We start from the raw sequence: 13976 nt of genomic DNA, 5'->3' as shown, positions 1-13976 counted from the left end.
TATGGTAACAGAAATCAGTAATCTGTAAATCACGGAGGAGAAAAATACTCAGTAAACCCTTACAGAACTAACACTTTAGGATTCACTGAAGCTTTATTTTGTCATATTTTCTGGAACAAAATGGGGAACCAGCATACATTACTGAATAGAATAGAATATTCTAAGCACCACTCAACCCTTTCTCACTGTTTTCATACTATAGGGGGTCATGAAAAGTGGGTGTAGACAGGGAAGCATGATGATGGGCCAGGGGGGTCATGGCAGTGCCCACAGTGTTCTTGGGCATGGAAAGCTACTTTCCTCTATAACAAGATTCTAAATTAAATGCTTTTAAACATGTGCGTGATTTTTTTTTTTTTAATAGAGGCATGTTTTATTTATTTATTTGCTTGTTTTGTTTATACAAGCACCGGGTACAGTCAGAAGCACGGGAGGGTGAGAGAATTCACCAGACCAGCGCGGGGAGCAGAGCAGGCAGAAGGAACGAAGTCCACTGCTGAGGGGAGCAGCGGGTGGCAGGAGAGGTCTGTCGTGCCATGTGGGACCCTCCTCCGGTGGCCGGGGAGCAGCTGGGGATCGAACCGGCGCCGCAGAGGCCGCGGGCAGCTTCGCAACCCAGCGCTCAACCACTGCGCCACCGGGGAGGCCCAACATGTGCGTGATTTTTATGGTTGTCTCCCTCTCTGAGGCCAGTGTTCTCCTGTGGCTGCTGGTGGCGGACGTGCTCCTGCTGGCAGCGAGCCCCCTACCCCGTCTCAGTGAGCCCCGCCACCGCCTCCCCTCCACCGCGGATGACCAGTCCCAGCCTGGGCGACAGCCACCCACGGCTCATCCAGCATACTCCCCTGTCCCCCCACCCCCGGCTACTCCGGCGGCTAGAGGCGTCCAGGAACAGAAAAGAGTCGGGCCTAGGGGCCCTGTAGAGGCCTGGCCTGGTTCTGTCTACCAGAGGCCTAGTTCTTCTCTTTCCTCATGATTCCTGGACATGGGGTAGCTGAATAAGACTTCTCAATAAATCGGGTGTTACCATATTAAAGGGAGAACACGCCAGGTCCCCTCTTATCTTCTTGGGATACAGTGACATGGCATTTTACGGCAACACAAGAAGATTGTTGAAAGTTAAAAAATGCAGGATCGTTAAATTATAAAGCTTTCAAGAATGATTCGGCCACATCAGCTTTATCACTGGAGCTCTGAGAGCACGAAGCCTGTGCGGCGAGCTGGGCCCGGGCACGGCACCCGCACACCAGCCTGGGGGAGCCCGGGCAGCCGCTCAGATGGCGCTTGTGTCCCTGGGCTCAGTGAGAGTCTGGGGGAGAGGCGGACGTGTCTGCAGCTAGAGATGTGCCTGGTCGGAGACCTGGGGGCTCTGAGCGTGAAGGAGCCGAAGAATTTACAAGCACTTAGCAAAAGCGCCGCAAGGAGAGCTTTCCCATCTATTTCAACAGTTTAAAAACGTCCTAAGTCTCAGTGGCAGCCCCTGACACGAGGACGGCGTGGCACCCGCGGCTGGCACCCTGCAGGGCCCCACTTGGCTCTCTAACCCCACGAGCCGCCCACTCACCAGCTGCAGCTGATAGAGCTGGTTCAACATCGTCATATGCTGAGGATTAATTGGCGAGGTTAATAGTGCAGGGTTGAGACCAATGTTTTTTGCTGCAAACTGCAAAAGCTGTGCTTGAACCTGTTAACACAAAGTAAGGCATTAGGTTCTGAGTCCGGTGACTCAGGAGCCAAACTATTTAAATGACAATTGCATTTGGCTCCTGAGTAAACTTCCAAAAACATTAAAACCGCAACATTTTAACATTAGTGAGCTTATGTGAAGAGCAAGGAAGGGAGAAAGGAAGGAAGGGATTTTCCTCCACGCTTTCATTCTGAATAAGTGGCCGACAGCCCTGGTCACTCTGGTCAGCTCCGGACAGAAGGTGAATCCTTCTGTCCCAGGGAAAGCCTGTGGTGATGATCTGAGGCCTGGGGACATGAGATCGGGGAGCAGCAGGCTCCACCACTCCACCATCCCAAGGGGCAGCCAGGACACGCCACCCCCAGAGGGGCCAGGCCTCACCTCGGCCATCATTGGCCCCTTGGGGCAGCCTGTCTGCGGGGTGTCCCAGCTGGACACCTGCCAGGTAACATGGCCCACGCGCAGCAGAGACGCCAGGCGCAGGCCCTGTGGGTAGGGGCGCGGACGGTGGTGCCCGGATCCCCAGCCCTGCTGAGGTACTGGGCACTGTGCCTGTCCCCATTTCTCCCCCTCACCCCAGGTTTTCGGGGAGTGTGAGGGGTGTGGTCCATGCTGCTCCCAGGCAGGGTGGGGCTGCCCGGCTCTTGCTGCTTCTGCCGTGGGGCGCAGGCCAGAGGGGCCTCCGTGCCCGCCCACAAGTGCAGGCTGTGCTGCCCCGACTGGGCCGAGGCACTGCGGTCACTTGGTCAGACTTGGCCCAATTTCGGCCATCAACTCCACGCACACATCTGGGCTCAAACAACTGTGAGGTGGCCATTACTCGCAGCGAATTCTGTGACGTAACAGTGGTTACTGAATACTTTTACGAGGGATAACAACTGTAACGAAATTAAAAATTCAGTCCGCAGCCTAAATCACGCCGTGTTGCATGTAATGGATGCTGGCCCGGAAGCACTGGCATCGTGCTTCAGAGCTCTGTAACGCGGGAACACCTTAGGATTTTCCCTCGTTCTCTCTGAGTTTTAAAAAGAACCTCTGGCGAAGATCATCATCAAATAACGACCCTCATGGGGCCGGCAGTCCCACCCCTGCAGCGGCGCTAGCGCCCGGGTGGCGTCCCAGGCCCTTCCCACCAGCCCCAGGACAACTCCCCGGGTGGCCTGAGCACTCTCTCGAGCCCAGTGCAGAACCGCGTGAGGCAGTGGGTGTGTAGCTTGCAGTCTGGCTGGCGGAGGCCCCTGGGGTGGTCCTGGAAGGCCTCATCCCTGTGCCACCTCGTTGGGGGCCACGGGGGGGGGGCAGTGGGCGGGGCTGACCTGAGGGGTTAGAAACTGAGGCACTTGAGCACGGAGGCTGGGCTGGGAGGAGTTCAGCGGCGGCGCTGGGGGCTGCGGCGGCGGCTGCAGGGTCCGGGCCTGTGCTGCTCCGCTGCTGCTGAACACGCCCACGCTGCCACTCGGCATCTGCGGGCAGGAAGGGAGCTGAGCTGCAGGTGCGGGCCCCCTGCCCTTTCCCCCCTCCCCACCCCTCCTCTACCCCTCCCCGCCCTGGGCGTCCTGGGCCCGGCCAACTCGGAGCAAATGCTGGTTCAATGGGCCACGGAGCTGGCAGCAGCGGCCACTGGAGTGAGGCGTGGGGACTGCCAGCTGGGATGGCTGCATGTCCCGGTGGGCAACTGAGCAAATGGACAATTCAGGTTGTGGCCCATGTGTTACATGAACAGAAGACCTGACTTCAGTGGTACTTCATGCTCTCCAGGAGCAGAGACGTGGTGGCCGCAGGGGCCCATCGGTGTCCCCTCAACTGCCCCCAGCTGCTCGAGCTGCGGGTGCTGCTGTGGGGTGGGAGGGGAGGAGGTGTTGCCCACCACCCCCGGGACGGCAGGAAAACACCTGCAGGGCTCCTGGAGCACCTCAAACACTGCACCTGCTGAAAGTGGAGCCTCCAAGGCACGAGTCAGCCCCACCCATGAGAAAACCAAGGAGGTCGGGAGAAGACGGGGGGGGGGGGGGGGGCGGGGGGCGGGGGAGGAGGGGGAGCAGGAGGAAGGGGCCAGGAGCGGGAGGAAGAGGGAGAGGAGGCGGCAGGTCGGCCCCACCCCCAGGCCCACCCTTCAGCGAGGGCCGCAGTGACCTTCACCTCCCCCAGAGCCATGCCACCAGGACCTTCCGAGACGGCACTGCCACTTCCGGGAAAAGGGCGAGTGCGACGTCCACGAGATCCCGTATCTACGGTTTTCCTTGCAGGGGCAAGAGGAGGGCGCCACCTGCACCTACGGTGGCCCCGGCAGCCGGGGACCCTCTGTGCCGCGGGCGTTTAAACAAGGAGCCAGTCGGCTCCCAGGGCACTGAACTCAAAGCCGTTTTAGTCCTGGGCGAACACTGACCCGGCTCTGAAACGCTGCCTACACGGGGGTCAAACTGCAAAACCTGGATTCAACCCATGGCGCCAGGAACTCACTTGAAGGGAGATCCTCACTGTACTGCAATGACCTTTTGGGTCATCCTTGAAAATACAGGCCCCAACTCAACAAAAGAGTTCACGTCTCAACCCCATTTTTAACGGCAGGTAGGATAGACCATGCAGCTCTCCCCCAAGGACCTTACCTGTCGAGAAGAATTCAAGTTTTGCATGCCCAGCCCTGAGGCAACCCCACCCAGGGCCTGATTAGGGAGTGCACTGTTTGAAAGGGGGAGCTTCAGGCTTGGTGAAGGCAAAAACGGTGAAGTCGCGGGCTCTTCCACTAGGCCGCCATCCTGATTGGACAAAGAAAGGGAGAGCTGTGTGCAGCGCCCGTCAGCGGACAGAGCGCAGGTTCCCAGGGAGAGACGGGGAGATGGATGAATACAGAATTAGAAGAGCCATGGAGGGCACGGGCAAAGGAAGAGGAGGAAAGAAAAAAGAGAAATAGGATTAAGATGCTGTTTTCATTTAAAAAATGATTTAACAACACACATCCTAGCTACTGTCTTTTCATACACGGAGACCCTGCCTGGGGGTGCCGGGAGAGTGAGAGGTGTGGGCAGAGTCTTATTTGGAAAACACTCTACAGCCACTTGCACACAAACAGGCTCACGTGAGGAGCCATGGCTAGGCCTGGGTCTGCTGCAGGCCTTGCAGGCCCAGACACTGTTTCCTGTGTCTGGGCCTGACAGCAGGTTCAGTGAGAAAATAGGAGCCTCACTAGAGACTTTCTTACATCCGTTGAGGTCACACTGTGTGCCAGACTCTTTGGAAGTTAATCTCACGTACCACAACCCCGTGGCCTTATTCACCATTTTAAAGACAAGGAAAGAAATCAGGTTCCCTACACAGGGCTGCCAAGTTCAGCAGATAAAACTCAGGACGCCAAGTTATATTGGAAATAACATTTTACAATGTGCATGTTCCAGCCGTCATCTGTCGTGGATCTGAAATCCCAGTTTCACTGGGCACCCTGGGTCAGAGGCCGCACACCACAGGGCAGTGCGGGGCAGGGCAGGGCAGCAAAGCCCTGGCCCGGCCAGTGCGGTGGGCGAGGGCCAGGCCCTGCTCCTGAGAACAGAGGGCAGGGGTCTCCCTAGTGGCACAAGGGGCTAAGTCTCAGCACTAAGAAGCTACCTACAGCCTCTGCAACACGAATTCGATCCCTGGCCAGGGAGCTACCCACACGGCGCAGCAGACCTCTCCTGTCTCCCCACTGCTCCCCTCAGCAGTGTGTTTCAGTCAGTCTGCCTGTTCTGCTCCCCACTCTGTCTCTGGTGAATCCTCTCACCCCCACACCACTGACCTAAACCCCAGCTCCAGTATGCACAAATAAATATTTAAAAATAAAAAAAAGAACCGAGGGCAGCTCAGCTCTTCTTCCATCTTCACTTTGTTAAAACTTGTCCTTTCTTGCATCAATTTTATTTTCAAGTTCCAACTGTCTGGCTGAGTTGGTGAGCTGCTGCTCCCGCTGCAGCCAGGCCAATCTGGAGCAGAGTGCACGCCCGGCAGCACTAGCAGGACCGCGTGGCGTCAGGCTGGTTAAGCCTCCCGGGGGCTCCAGGACTGAACTGGCCAAAGCCGCGAGGGCCGGCCAGCTCCGGGGCCTGTCTCTGAGGTTAGGCACAGAGCAGTTGTCTCTGACTGGAAGAGCTGCACCCAAGTCAGGCCAGGACCCAGACAGCTGGTGACCCCTGTTTACTGGGCAAAGTGGGGAGCAGATGGCTCAGCCAGGTTCTCTCAAGTGAAGGAAAGTCAGTTTCGACCTCAGTGTTTGCACTCTTGGCCCCAGGGCTGCCCCATGGGGTCGCGCATCGTGCATAGGGCCCAGGCCCCGGTGCCACTGCCCGCGGCCTCAGTCACCTGTGTATTGTCGCAATTGTTCTATCTTTTCTGTGACTGATTTATAAATTAAACCTTATCACAGGCACGGATGTATAAGGACAGACAGTCTACACAGGGCTCAGTGCTCTCTGCAGCTTCAGGGGACTACTGTGTGTTAGGAAAAATGGGCAAAGGTCACTTAAGTGACACAGCCCAGCAAGTTTTTAATCTGGTTTGCATGAAGGACAAAGGTAAAATAAAAAATAGCTCTCCTCGGAAAACAAGCCCCAAGCCCACCTAATCCTTACCTTGTCAAGAAAGGTGGGGCGGTCCACGGAAGACTCTTTGGAGATTGGTGGGCGGCAGCCGAGGGGCTTGGTGACCATGCCATTGTAGTCGGTCACTCCCAGTCCACGCTTGTCCATGTCCACCTTCTTTTCCAGCAGAGCGCCTGGGGCACAACCAACAGCAGCGACACTGAGGCCAACATCCCAGGCCTGGGGGCGCTCCCGACTCGAGGCGGCCCTGCCAGCGCGGGAGGACCAGGACCTCAGCCCCCGGGAGCGGAGGGTCTTGGCCTGGCTCCGCATGCCCTGCCCCAGTCTTGCTTCAGCCACACTGACCCCCTCTGGCCCCCAGGGGCTTGGCCCTCTTCCCCACTGGGGACCACCCCTGTGCACACGGTGTCAGCCGCCCTGACGCTGCTGTCGGCCAGTCCCCACCCACCCTGTGACCCCCCCAGATTGCGGGATGTCGGGACACAACAACGCAGTCAGCCAGCCTCCAGCCTCGGCCTTCCCTCCGAGGTGCCATCTCCTGCGCCTCTTCCAGAATCCTCCCCGTCACGTGGCTTTCTCCATCCTGGCAGCTAATGCTGTGCGTCCTCATATTCCAGAATCCATCACTCACTAACATCTACTTGCACGCCCATGCCAACACTGTGGCCCTTTTGTGGCCACTTGTGGCCACACACATGGAAACACGTGATCCAACATGTGTTCCAGACCCAATGGGACCAGGCCCTGCCTCTCCTCCTGCCCCCACGGTAAGTGTCCTTTGGTGGGCTGCTGAGAGCCCTGGTGTTTGCATTTTGTGCTTCTTGTTGGTTGGTGACTTTGTTGCTCAAAATGGCCCCCAAGCCCAGAGCTGCAGCGCTCACAGCTCCTGGGAGTCTGAGACCACAGGAGGGCACATCTGGCAGGCGCTGTGCGGCGGGAGCCCCCGCCGGCGGTCACGGAAGAGTCAGAACAGGAGGGACGGCAGAGCACTGGGGGCCGCTGGGCAGAGTTGCACACGCAGCTGGCGGCGGCTCAGGCGCTGGGGGCAGGAACAACGGACAGCCACAGGAGTGGCAGCCCAGGTCGGCGCCGGCCTCGCCTCCAGGCCGATGGCTCGGGATTTGCTCATTGCCTGGTGGTCCTCGTGCCGCCGACGCGGAGGGCTGGCTGTAGTTCACTTGCGAAGGTTTAACCCAACTACTGCTTTCACGGCAGCTCTGGGGTGGGGGCTGCCATTGCTCGGGGCAAGGCTCGTTCTGACAGGCGCACGGGCTGGGCCAGTGGCCTGGGCAGGGCGCGAGCTCAGCAGGCACCCAGGGACCCTCTCTGGTGTCCCAGCACCCTCTCCAGGGCATCGGGACCTCCTTACCCCAACAGACGGGGAAGATTTCACCTATTTGTGCTGGAATCAAGTGAAAAAAGAAAATGCTTCCACGTGGCAGTGTCCACATGCCCCAGAGCCACGCTTGCCCTGGACAGGCACAGCTCCTGGCTGCAGCCGGAGGCCACCCGCACCCCGCCCCACGCAGGCCTTGAGGGATGCCCAGGAGCCCGCTGCGGGCCAGACGCCGGCGCCCATGCTACTTACTCATGGCCTGGTCAAGGTTCATGTTGTTGCTCTTCAAGGCCTCTTCCGCCGGCTCTCTCTGGGCGGGAAAACAGAGTCGTTAGGTCGGGTCTTGGGGGGCGGGGGGGGGAGGTCAAGCACTGTCAGGCATCGGCCCGGATGACGGCTACTGTCCTAACAGTGCCAAGTTTGGGAACTGGAAATACCACTTTCATCGTGGCGAAAGTCACAAATGTCTACTAAGTTATAACATTTGTAGTAAGGAAACGTACTGAATTGATTTTTAGCTTAAAAAACATTTTACACTTTAGAAACAAAATACACGGTATCTGGAGAATACTGCGATCATTTCTGTACCACAGCAAGTGCCGACAGCTCAGTGGGGGCCCCTCCCCCCTCCCCCCGGACAGGGCAGGGGCCTCGGGACCCACAGGGTCTGTCTCCACGTCCCTGATTCCGGGTTCTGCCAGCAACAACTTTCACCAAGAAATGTGAAAACTAAACAGGACCGGGGCGTGTTTTGAGGACTGTCCCCCAAGGGACAGGCCTAATCTGAGGGCAAGACTAAAGGCAGCCGGGCGTCGTGGCCAAGGTGCAGAGTGACTGGACTCGGGCAGGCCCCTCGTCCTGCCCGCCCCCACCGGGAGGCTGGGCCACCGGTGCCCGGCTGCAGCGGCAGCGGCTGTGCCCACCCGGATCCCCAGGGACACCCCAGAAACAGAAGACATGCACCCGTTTGACAAGCCTTTGGGAAGAAGACGCTTGAAGGGCGCGAGTGGCCCAGGCCTCCCGGGCACCCCGGCCCTGGCTGGGAGGGACGCCCGGGGCTCGGCCACTCCTGGGACCTGAGCTCAGGAGCCAGCGGGTCCTGGACGTGACACTGTGCTAAGTTTTGTCATCGCGGCCACTGCGTCCAGACTCGTGGAGACTGACTTTTCGCGATGACGTAGAAGAAAGCGAGCCGTGTAAGGGAGAGTAGGGCCCGCTCAGCACGGGTTATTCTAGGAAAAGGCCCTCACACCTTTCTCGTGAGAAACGACGTACATCTTTGTCAAAGGCCAAAGCAACGACCCCGAAACAGAAGTGCCGGGGAAAGGGGGTGTGTGGGGCAGGTTACGTCAAGGCTGTCCCTCAAGAGTCTTCCTCCTCATCTCATGCAACAAGTGTGGACAGGACACGGGGCGGGGGCAGTAAAGGAGGGCGCAGTCACCGGGAAGCCCATGTCCGTGAGCTGCTTGATCAGCCGGTTCATGATCCAGGCCTCGTCCTGCTTGCCGGCAGCTTTCAGGCCCTGGAAGGAAGCGGGAGGGACGGTGCGTGAGCGCTGGGCGGCTCACAGGCCCGACACCACGGCAAGGGAGGTCACAGATTGGGTCAGTGCACAGCCTGAGGGGCGCCCTGCAGCCCAGGGCCTTCAGGCGGCTCATCTGTGCAATTTCCAGACTTAAAAAGCAAGATATTCCGGGCCTCCCCAGTGGCACAGGCGGTTGAGCACTGCACTGTGAAGCTGTCCACAGTCTGCAGCGTGGGTTCGATCCCGGCCAGCCCACATGGCGTGGCAGACCTCTCCTGTCTCGCCCGCTGCTCCCCTCAGAGTGTATTTCGCCAGTCTGCCTGTTCTGTTTCCCGCTCTGTCTCTGGTGAATCTTCTCACCCTTCTGCGCCTCTGGCCCGTACCCCAGTTTTTGTATAAATAAATAAATCTTAAAAAAAAAAAAAAAAAAGCAAGCTATTCCTCCTTTCCAGAGAACCCAGCTCATCACAAATATGTGCCACTTCCATTATCAAGTAAGCGCAGCCAGTGCCAGGAACAGGCCTGCGTGGACACGGCGGGGGCTGCTGAGAGCCTCCCGGGCCTCCCCTCTGAGGAGCCGGAGTGACACGCAGGCAGGCTCGGCTCGCAGGGCGGGAACGCAGCAAGGGGCAAAGCCTGCCCTTGCCCACAGCCCCCGGGGCAGAGGGAGAAGAGATCTGGGCCCACTAGTAAAGCCCTGCAGGCCAGGGCGGAGGGGGAGGAGCAGGAAGGCGGCAAGGCTCAGAGGCAACGCCTCCTCTTCACCACCTTCCTCCCTCTCTACAACCACGAAGGCTTCCACAGGGCCAGAGGACCCTGAAAAAAATGCCCCAAAAAGGATTCGTCAAGTGCTTTTCAAGACCACGCCAGCAGGGACGGGAGAAGGCGCAAGTGGGGAGCCCGGCGGGGCTGTCCCGGGACCCGAGCCCACGCCCTGGCCGGGCAGGCTCTCTGGACACACTCGTGGTTCCGGCTGGTCACCCACGGCCCTCCGCCGGCCAGCCGTCCCTGAGACTTTCTGGGGTCTACAGTCACGTCCACTCCTTGCCAACAGGGGGCCCTGATCTCGGTTTCTGCGTTTTGCTTACCACTAATTGAAGCTTTTTCAAATTAATTTTTTTTGTACAGACAGCACACTCGTGTGGCCAGGAGGGAAGAGGGAGCATGGAGCACCTTCGCTCTCCCAGCCCCTTCGTTGTGGTTCACTCTGGAAGGAAACCACTTGGCAATTTCCTATGTAGCCCTCAAGAGGATTCTCAATTTCACAGAGAACACGAAGAGTGTGCGTGGGCACCTGCCCCGCGGGCACATGTTTTCTGTGCTGTCTTCTCACCTAACCATCTAGCTCGCCGCCTCTTTCCAGCCAGTGCAGGCAACACGTCCGCTTAGCAGTGCGCAGCTTCCCAGAGCATGGGTCCTGCGTGATTCGACGAGTCACCCCGTCGATGGACAGCACCGGCCGGCACCTGCACCCCCCGAGGTGGTGCTTGCTGACCACTGGAGCCCTGGCCAGTCTGGGAAAGGATGAGGGCGCCCCCTGCGGCTCTGGCCTGGACACTCTTGCGCGCCGGGTGAGGGCTCTCCGTGTGCTGGAGCCGCGGCCCGCTCCTACGGACCATCTACCCACAGTCTCTGCTCCTTTTTCCTTTGGCTGCTGGTTGATTCTTCTCAACAAACCCTCTTTCTAGGACCTCTGTTTCTATAACAGGGAGGTCAGCCCTCCCTAGGATTTCAGCCACAAATGCTCTTTTCCAGTTTGGTGTCTGTTTTTTGACTTTGATCACAATATTTTCTGTCGCACAATTTTCATCAGCTACATTTCACAGTCTGACTGTGTGCCGCATAGATTCTGGCCAGTCAGAAAGGCTCTGCCCCTACCAGGCTGTTTGCGAACGGAGCCCTGGAGCCTGCAGGGCTCGTCCCAGCACCCGCGAGCGTGGGCTTGCGCCAGACCCTTAGCCGCCGCCTGCGCCCTGCAGGAGCCCGGGGCTGGGTCTCACTGGCCCCTCTCGTGTACACTGCAGCCCTACAGAACGTGACTTTACAGGGTTGGGCCATCAACGTTCACACGTAAGGAATTAAAACTGAAAAGCTGAAAAATGCTTATTACTTTGTTTTAAAATATCAACGATAAACTCATTATATGTCAACATGTCAACTTTTTGGAAGGGAAAATGATTGTATTTTCTAAAACAGAATTTTCCAGTGGGGAGAAAGGCAGTGTGTGCCCGTGGCCCCCTCACCGCCGGTCCGAGGGCAGGCCGGGTCTGCACTTCCGGGGCGGCTTTGGCCCCAGCACCCCTGGAAGGGCCCCCAGGCCCCTGCGGCTCTCAGAGCTGGGAGACCTGCAGTCCCGGCCACCACTAACGGCAGACGGGGCTGGTACCCGGCTTCTAAGTGCCCCCGACTTTTGGTTTGTCCAGAGCACACGCACCTTTTGGAGTCCCTTCTTGGGGGCGCTGCCCCAGGAGCTGCAGGAGGCGGTGCTTTCCTGGGAGGCGGCGTTGTTCCACACGCCCCCTTCTTCGTCCTCCCACTGGCCGGAGCTGAGGCTCGTGTCGTCCCCACCACTGCCCCAGCCTTCTTGCATAGATTTTGCAGCTGGAAAGAGAGGGACAGGAACTGACCGAGCCGCCTTTCCTGAGGCAGAAGCTGCTGCGCTGTAATGTCACTCGGGGCGTGGCAGGACAGAGAGGTGTGCGGTGGCCTGTCACCCCTCACTCCCCAGGCTCCCTAACTGAATTTCCCTCTGGGCGGTGATATGTGTTTACGTGTGTGCAGTCTCCCCAACGCCAGCACTGGCAGCTGTACCCGGGGCGGCCCGGCGTCCGGGCAGACTCTGGCGCCCAGGAAGGCAGCCCCGCCCCCCCCGTGTGGTCTGAGTCGCTCCTGATGCAGCTGCGCCCCGTGGCACTGCCCCCACGTGCGGCACGCAGTTGCTGGGTCCACGTGCAGGTCTGCAGGGGGCGGACAAGTTCCCGAAAATGGGGGGGCCTCAAGGAGATGGGGCTACAGATTCAATACTGCGTTTGCTTCCAGAATATTAATTTTTCCTCTTTCTTAATAAAGTAATTTCTGGTGTGAAATTTTCCCCAAATTTTCACTTGCTGGGAGCCTGAAGGCCAGAGGAGAGTGCAGTGGGCCGGGCCTGAGGATGAGGGGGCCGCGGGCTTCTGAGGGAACAGCCGCAGGACTGGCCCTCCATGGACAAGTGGCAGGAACAAACCCACGGGCTCCAGCGGCACAAGGCACCAACACCTGCCAGGCCCCGCCCTTTACGCTGTGCCACATTGCCGGGGAACCAGGTGGAGGCCGCAGCGGGACAGCCCGGCTCAGCGTCCGGCCGCCTCAGCGACCCACGCATGCCGGGCAGCGCCACCTGTGGGAGGACAGAGGGCTGCCCTTGGCACCGAGCCACGGTCAGGCCGCACAGCGGCATCTTGCCCATGCCCACCCCGCTGCCGGGCACGCCCAGGCAGAAGGCCGCCGGGCTAACAAGAGCTGGACAGCTGCAAGTCGCGCCGGACGGGATTTACGTGCACGCTCATTACACCTCCTCCGGATGGGAACTCAGCGCGCTTTTTCTTTCCTTTCTCAAAAAAAGACAAAGCACAAGTCTGGAATTTCTAAAGCAGAATTTTGTTTATGAGACAAAAGTAAGGCAGAGTGTCAGGCTGCGGTGAAGGAATGCAGCTTCCCAGCCTGGGCACATGGGAAACAGGGGCCTGTCCACTCCGCCAGGGTGCGCGGCGAGGGCTCTGCTCAAGAGCTGCCCACCCACGAGGGGCTGCGCTGTCCTGGTTTCTGTGTTTGTTTTTCGAAAGCAGAGAGTGTGGACTTCTGCTTATGGTCCTCTGTGTCGCGTATCAGACTTGGCAAATATTTCTTTATAGTCTCGGTTTAATGTTAGACTTAAAGTGCTAATAAAATGATGGGCCTCCCCAGTGGCACAGCGGGTTGAGCGCCGCACCGTGAAGCCATCCGCAGCCTCTGCAGCACGGGTTCGATTCCTGGCCAGCCAGGGAGCTACCCACAGGGCACAGCAGACCTCTCCTGTGGCACCTGCTGCTCCCCTCAGCTGTGTCTTTGGTCTGTCTGCCTGTTCTGCTCCCCGCTCTGTCCCTGGTGAATTCTCTCACCCTCCTGTGCGCCTCTGACCTGTACCCCAGCTCTTGTATTAAAAAAATAAATTCTAAGAAAAAATGAGGTGCGCTTCCTAAAATGTTAGCTCTTGGAAGTCAATGAGAAGCGGCCCTTCAAGTACTGCGCTGACCCCGCCCCCCAAGGACCCCGCTTACCTGGTTTGCACAGGGCTGGGGCGGCAGCAGGGGCGCTGGCTCTTCCAAAGGTGGCCGCCGGCTCGGCAGGCTGGTCCCCCCACCCGCTCCCACTGCTGGGCGGTTTGCCCCACGCTGCTGTGCCGTTATCAACCAGGGTCGACGGGGAGGATGGTTCTCCCCAGGAGTTTTCAGCCTTGGAGTGAACATTAGGCATTTCTCCCCAGCCTGACGAAACTGCAAAGGGCATGGAGGGAGACAGAAAATTAAAAACAGTGCAACCAAGAAAAATACAAATGGTAATTTCAAATTCAAAGTAATTTTGAGTCGTCTGTCTTTAGGATGGCTTTTAGCCGGAAGTGAAAGGGAGACATTAAAGCTCCAAAGGCTGCAGTGTTCTCACTCCCAACCCCACCCACTTAAAACTGAAAGTCTACTACACATTAGAAACTATTAAATTCACAGTATTTGCAACTTGTTCGGGTTTGAAAGAATAACATCTAATGTTTAAGAAATAGCTTTTATTCGGTTTTTATTTCTGGTGAAGATAATGACCTGGACGAAATTTTAGGCGCCATTATTC

At 58.1% G+C, this 13976-nt stretch overlaps 1 protein-coding gene across 4 annotated transcripts in view; it reads right to left on the bottom strand.

Moving 5' to 3' along the window:
- Positions 1 to 13976, bottom strand: part of TNRC6C (trinucleotide repeat containing adaptor 6C) — an 89567-nt gene that overhangs the window by 12247 nt on the left and 63344 nt on the right. For all 4 annotated transcript variants that reach the window (XM_037494848.2, XM_054689489.1, XM_054689490.1 and 1 more), the window contains 8 exons: positions 13415 to 13630; positions 11551 to 11717; positions 9033 to 9113; positions 7844 to 7901; positions 6286 to 6428; positions 4294 to 4443; positions 3004 to 3150; positions 1565 to 1684 (listed from right to left, as the gene is read on the bottom strand). In XM_037494848.2, the coding sequence (XP_037350745.2) occupies positions 1565 to 1684; positions 3004 to 3150; positions 4294 to 4443; positions 6286 to 6428; positions 7844 to 7901; positions 9033 to 9113; positions 11551 to 11717; positions 13415 to 13630 (1082 nt within the window). The remainder of the gene's footprint in view (positions 1 to 1564; positions 1685 to 3003; positions 3151 to 4293; positions 4444 to 6285; positions 6429 to 7843; positions 7902 to 9032; positions 9114 to 11550; positions 11718 to 13414; positions 13631 to 13976) is intronic.

Source organism: Talpa occidentalis, unplaced genomic scaffold (assembly GCF_014898055.3).
Source record: "Talpa occidentalis isolate TD23 unplaced genomic scaffold, MPIMG_talOcc4v2.1 talOcc4.7, whole genome shotgun sequence".
Lineage (NCBI taxonomy): Eukaryota > Metazoa > Chordata > Mammalia > Eulipotyphla > Talpidae > Talpa > Talpa occidentalis.
The sequence above is the reverse complement of the archived record's forward strand: the minus strand, read 5'-3'. Positions and strand labels throughout refer to the sequence as shown.